Raw genomic sequence first — 6,672 nt, 5'->3', positions numbered from 1 at the left:
CCCCCCGCTCTTAGCCCCGCCCCCTCCGCCGTGTGACAGTCAGGTCCCGGCTTGGGGTTGGGACTGGGGGAGGCTGTTAGGCGTCGTCTGTGCCGCCCCTCTCGGCTCTCAGCGCGGCCTGGTTCGACCCGGGACACGAAATATGTTTATAATAATAATAATAATAATAATAGCTTATGTGGAGAAGCTCCTGCTGGCCCCCTTTGGGGCTGCTTTTATTCGGCCCTCAGAGGCTGCTTCAGTCTGTGTCCCGCGTCCTGCCCTCGGCTCTGCCTCCCTCAGCGGGGGTGAAGCCGATGGCCATGTTGGAGCCCAGCACGGTGTTGGACAACGAGGGATGGTCCAATGTCCAAATCTCTCTCCCTTAAGGCGTCGCTCCAGTGTCAAACCCCTCTGCCCCTCGCAGTGCTTCGGGGGCCGCGCTGGGCTCAGGGACGGGCGCAAGGAGCCAGCCCTGGTGACCATGGACTCCAGTTCATGCTTCCCACCTGCCTTCAGCTCCATGCCCCTCCCTGGGCCCTAGACAGCCTCCCTCTGTGACAGCCCCTCAGCTGCCCCTGCCCTGCTCGGCAGGGATCTGTTACCCACCCCAGCTGGAGGCAAAGAGCAGCACGGTCACCGCTGTCCTCTCCCCACCCAGCACTGCTCAGCTCGGGCATCGCTGAACGGCTGTACGTGCCTGTGTTGCGTCCGCCCTGCCTGGGCAATTTGAGTTGGAACAACTTCTCTTTGGAAAACCATCATTTGATTCAGCCATTTTTCCATGAAATCCTATGAGTTTAAATGAATATCACAGGGGAGTGGGGGAGGTAAAAAGCAAAAACTTTAAAAAGTGACTTAGGAAAATTATTAAAATGTCACAGCTCTAACGGTCCTTGGATTTATGACACAATTCGTTCCTGAAAACCAGGTCTTAAGTCGAAATGTTGTAACTTGGAACCAATTTTCTCATAAGAAACAATGTCATAAATGGGGATTGGTTCCTGAACCAAGGCCCAATACTCTATTTTCACCAAAAATACCCCAGCATTTTGTACTCGATTAATTATAGATGAGTATTTAGCTGCATTAATGTATTTATATTGTAAATATCAATCATATTGATTTGGAAGGACTTCTTTGAGGTGACTTTCCTGGACTTTTTGAAGGGTTCTTGGCTGCAGGTTTTTCTGGGGTCTTGTCTGCTTTCTCAAAGAAAGTGACCAAGGAAGTTTGGACAGATGTTCTCCAGGGAGATGGGCAACGCAGCGAACTTGTTCGCTGGCATGGCATAGCATTGGATCAAGTGTTGTAAAGTTGAAACTGTTGTCAGAAAGTTGAAACAGGGCATCAATCTATAAACACTGTAAGTGTGAAACGCATCTTGAAATGTTGTAAATCAAGGACTGACTGCACATTATTTCATGTGTCAGTCATAGTAGCGCTTTGTTTCATTGCCACACAAATGGATGATATGTGGGTCTGCAAAACATCATGAGATATTTTAATCACTATTAAGTAGCAGCTGTCCTTAATGATCTTCAAAAAAATTGAATAGATAAATTTACCAATCCAATATGCCATATTATATAAGGTCCATAATGGCACTGCATCCTGTACTATTGTGGCATTATGTGATTTTAAATTATTTAAAATAATCTTGAATGAAAACAATCCAATATAAGGTTTCTCAAATTTTAGGAAAAAGATCTGGAGGAAGCCACTAGGAACAGCTGCTTTCATCCCTGCTCTCCTAACCTCCTTGATACCTGGCTGCCTATCAACCTCACACTAATTTGAGAAGATCATACGCAGGTTCGCCTTCAGCAGGTTTCTCACCGATGGCTTTTCTTTCCTAACCTGTGACCATCTGGCTGCTATACTAAGTCTTCATTTTTTATTAAGTTAAATCAATGCAGTGGTTTGCAGTTAATAGCCTTTTGTCATGACCCAAAGGCATGATTTTGTGTGTGCTTCGGCACCAGAATTATCCCCGCCAAGTTGCAGCTTCATTGCATGGGAGAGTTTCCTGTTGCAGAGGAAAGCCCCGGTGCAGGGACGAGTTTCCCGCCTTTCTGCAGCTTCTTTTGCAGGGTGCATTGCTCAAGTTGCAAGAGAAATGCACGGTGCAAAAGAGTTCCCGCCACCCGCATGCAAATTCGTTCCCTGCTATTGGCTAGTTTTAAATTATTCTCACCTGGCGGCTAACGATTGGCCTGTTAGCCGTATAAGAGGCTTGAGCAGTTTCCGCCCAAGCCGAAGAGGACTGACTCCACATCCATCTCGTGGGGACTCTGGATACACGGCAGGGTAACAGAGACCCTGTGTGAGATTCAGAGGAGTTTGGCGACCTGATCCATCGCCCACCTCTTCCCGTCTTCGATCGCAAATTTTATAAGACGTATCTCCGATTTCGATTTTGGTGGCGCGTTCACCCAGAGCGTCCGGAGATCTGTTCCGTGGAGCCTAGCAAACTCCACGTGATTGTCCGTGTTGTCTGTGTCTGTAACCGCAACTCAAGCAAGTTCTCCAGCCTACACCACTGCCATCTCGGTGTAAGTAAACAATCTTTAAAACTACCGCTAAGCGTTTGTGCCTAATTCCAGCTCGTCGCCCTCCCTCTCCGATCCAGCGTGCCCAGGCTGCTGGCCACAGCCCGCGTGCAGCACGGAAAAGGGCTCGGGTCGCTCCCGGCCTGCACACCTTTCATTTTCTTAGCTTCTGGCCTGCCAAGCCACATTCTGTATGTACACAAAAGGGCAAAACAAATGCTTTGTAATACTGTGGAATTCTAAATGATGGTTGGCTGGTGAGGCAACTCCTTCAGCCCCAGCAGTATCCATGTAAGGCAGAGAGAGAAAATTCTGTCTAATTGCTATAGTGAGGGAGGACTTGCCCACATCCCTTTCCACAATAAACATAATTTATTTAACAACTTCAAACCCAGCACATAGCCAGACTGTGGAAGAACCACAGGTTCAGCCACAGAGAATGTTCTCAGTCTTCTAAACACAGGACCCGGGTGTGCATCTTTATTTTCGTATCAGACACAGCCTAAAAAAGAAATCTTAAATTCCAGGAATTTTTAAAGCACCTCAACGGAGACATATAGGCAGACAGGGTATTTTACATCTAAACTTATCCAGAATAAAACTGAGACTCATCTATCAGCTTCCAGACTTCTAAACCATATTAAAAAATTAATCACTTGCTAACTTAATACACAAAATGGCCAGAAACTGTACTCCGAACATCTGAGTAGGCAATCCTGCATTATCTACAAGTTGCCAAATGCAAGATCACTGCTCCTCAGTAATGATCCTTGCCCATTCTTCTAAATCATAGAACCCATCTGCACAATTGCAACAAACCATTGCTCAGACTGATGGGTGTGAAAGGTCTTCAGATCCTAATCATTCTGTTCCTCAAAGATGATTCTAAAATTGATTAAATATTGCCTCTTGAAGGTTCCTGCTATTTTCCTCTGGTGGAATACTTTGACTACTTGCTTCAGTAACTGCAATCTGTTATACGATTTCATTGTGACTGTGAGAAGGGGCAAGCTTGGGGGCCGAGTCTCAAGTCAGCCCACCCACCTGACTACGTAGGGCAGTCTGCCCAGTCTTGTCTGCCATGACTTTGCTATTACAATAAACTGATAGTAAATGCAGGAGGCTGCCCATTCTATGCCCTGATGCCAGGGGGTGCTATCCATGGCTCCGTAGCTTCCCTCCCCTGTGGCCAATGCCTCATAGGTGGCATCCAAGATGTTATCATACTCCCAGCCACAAGCCGGACCAAACCTAGCCCTCTGTCAGGTCTCACACACACACATACACTCATACTGCCCCGCTCTCACAGGGACCTCTCGCACTCCACCCCCTTTCACAAGGTCTCTTGCTCGCCACACCATACTGTGCCCCCTCCACTCTGCCCTTCTCTCTCCTGGAGCGACCCTTCTGCCCATCAGGCTTATCTAAATCATGTCTTGGCTGGTGACATGCAGTCTCTTGGGCCTCTCCTACAACCCTCACTTCAGTAGTTCCAGCCAATTCACCAAACAGAGAGCTTACTTTGCCTTAGCCTCTCACCAGGTTCTTTATACACAACACTATGATCCTGTTGGGGGGGTTGGCCCATATGCTGCCCTTCTGGCTGTCCATCCCTATTCAAGGCACCCCCTGGGGATGCTTTTCAGACCAGCCTTCAGTCCTACTCAACCCCGAATTATGCCCAGTCCTTCAGGTCGTGAAGATGCCCCCTACTCTGGGTGAGCCCAGCGACACCCCCGCTTTCTCAGGGTCTCTCAACTGCCCCCTCCCTGGGGTCACACAACTATCCCTTCCCCAGGACCTCTGGGGTCTTGCACCCCTGTGGGCTTAAGTGGCCACAGCCATGCCTGGCCCCACTCCTCCCTCTTAGTAACCCACCCAAAGGTGGGGGTTGGGGTTTATGCACCCCAACCTGCCTTACACTGGGGAGGTTCACAGTCCTGGTATTTAAGTGGGGATGCCACACCACTGGTAGTCCCACCAGACCTCCCTATCCTGGCAGGGTGCGGTTTCAGGACATGTTCAGGACCACTGAGGCCTCCTCTGTCCCCATAGCCTCCCCCTCACCTCCAAGGAGGACACTGAAAATCTCAATCTTGAGCTCCTGAGAGCAGGGCTAGGCACACTCAGCATGTTTCTAATGGCTAGTGCTCTGCATTTCTTTCAGCATGGGCTGCATGCGTAGAAGTGCAGGGCTTGCTTCTTTGTAGTGGTAAAAGGATCACCCCAACAGTGATGTAGGCATTCTCTCAGTGCATTCTTTACATTGAACAGGACACTGATGGAACAGCTCTGATGTTCATGCACTGTTCAGATTATGCACAGTTCTTACATGATCAATGGTTTTTGCTCATCAAATGGAGACCAGCCTTCACCAGCAGCACATGATCCAGGATGATGCCACTAACTGACATTCAACAATATATAAATTGAAATGATTACTTTAGCAAATGAGGACTCAGCATGCCACAGCTCCCATTGGGTGGCATTTTCTTGAAGTCTGTGGGGCATTGTAATGGCACTGATACACTAACTGTGGTCACTAGGCCAGTCTCATGACCAAAGTATACAATAGACTTCACTGAACCAGATCCTCTCCCAACCCAGATTTTGTTCCCTCAGTGGAAGATGCCAGATTGAGTAAATGTTCCACTGTAAATTATGGAGTAGTCTTAATCACAGGCAAATACATGTCTTCACCACCATAGGACAGCCTCCTTTTAATGTGTTACTTCCATGGAAGTTAGGAAGTTGGAGATACTTTCACCTTCTACTAGTGGGGTAGCAAAAGCCATCATGCATTTGACCAATGAATGGCAGTGGGTGTTGGAGGCAAGGCAAACAGCAGTTCTTCCAATGATAGCCACCGGTGCACCTTGCTGAACTGGAGAGTGGAGAAAGGCCATCGTTCCGGGATACTGATCATCTACACCATCTTTCTGGGATACTGATCTGGCAAAAAGGTATTAGAAGCCTGTTAGGAGTCATACAGACTCATTGGAACCCAAAAGGAGCCGCTGCCATCTTGTATTCCCTGTGCCTTATTTTGCCCAGCAAGTGAGGTGTTATTTGTTTTGAAAAGGAATCTAGGACTCTGAATAATCCTCTTAGGACCTTAGAGGGATGAAGGCAGAACCCAACCAGCAGACCCCTGTATAAATCAGCCAGGACATGACTGCTCCTGTGAAAGCAGTCTCTACTCAGCGCTAAGGCGTTTTTCAGAACATATTGTACTTTCTGTCTGGGAGAGCTGCAAGCTGCAAGCATTTGGAAGGTGGCTGTTCTGGCTGGCTGAAAATTAATCAGCAGGCCTCTTTAGGAAAGGAAGGTTGCCTCTCTCTGTGCTATAGCTTCTTGCTGGGTTTGACCTCTGCCACATGGCCAGAAAAGAAGTTCCTTTTCCCTTTCAGTTATGCTTGCCCACTAGCATGTGACCCATGAGTCCAAGTTGCCACTGCCTTCCACCTTGTGGGATTACACATATGCAGAGAGAGTGTAAATTACTGGCTGGTCAAACTCCTCCACCCCCCCAACCCGGGAGATAACCTTTTATACACACATTGCTCTGATACAGAGTGCCAGGCAGTGAAGAATCGACACTTGTGTGCCACTGCATGTGGCACCTTCAAACATGTTGACCCCAAGCCTATTATGCTGCTGCTAGACTGCAGTCACACACTTGTTTATGTGGGCCAAGCTGGCAGGTAATGGGAGGGGCAGGGATGCAATCTCCATCCCTGGACCTGTAGTCATCAGGGTGTTGCTACTTGTGGTGCATTTCTACAGCCAAGTCACCTACGACATTCTCTTTGTTTTTGTTGGGTGAGTTTAACATTAACAGCTTTCCCTAGAACAAGGCCCTGGGGTGCTGGAGGCAGAGGATTCTGTACTGGATCTCAGCAGTTATGTAGCTAGTCATGACATCCTCCCACCACTAACCCAGCTACCTGCATTGCTCACCATTCTCCTAGGTGTGTGCTTCTGAAGGTGAAGGAATCTCTTTTCCTGCTATACCCAATGCCACTGTTTAGATGAACTCAACGAGCTGTGACCACACTTGAGTAAGTGCTGTTGTCCAAGCTGGACAGACACAGCACAGATCTCCAGCCTCTGTCATATTTTGCCAATCAAGCTCCTAAAA

At 48.2% G+C, this 6,672-nt stretch overlaps 1 protein-coding gene across 1 annotated transcript in view; it reads right to left on the bottom strand.

The window, feature by feature from the left end:
- The window catches only part of RYK (receptor-like tyrosine kinase), an 83,580-nt gene extending 78,143 nt beyond the window's left edge, over positions 1 to 5,437 (bottom strand). Inside the window, exon 1 of the mRNA XM_025200828.1 lies at positions 5,264 to 5,437. Coding sequence (XP_025056613.1) covers positions 5,264 to 5,437 — 174 coding nt within the window. The remainder of the gene's footprint in view (positions 1 to 5,263) is intronic.
- Between the last annotated feature and the right edge of the window lie 1,235 nt (positions 5,438 to 6,672).

Source organism: Alligator sinensis, unplaced genomic scaffold (genome assembly GCF_000455745.1).
Source record: "Alligator sinensis unplaced genomic scaffold, ASM45574v1 scaffold1086_3, whole genome shotgun sequence".
Classification (NCBI taxonomy): domain Eukaryota; kingdom Metazoa; phylum Chordata; order Crocodylia; family Alligatoridae; genus Alligator; species Alligator sinensis.
This window is presented reverse-complemented; position numbering and strand designations above follow the sequence as displayed.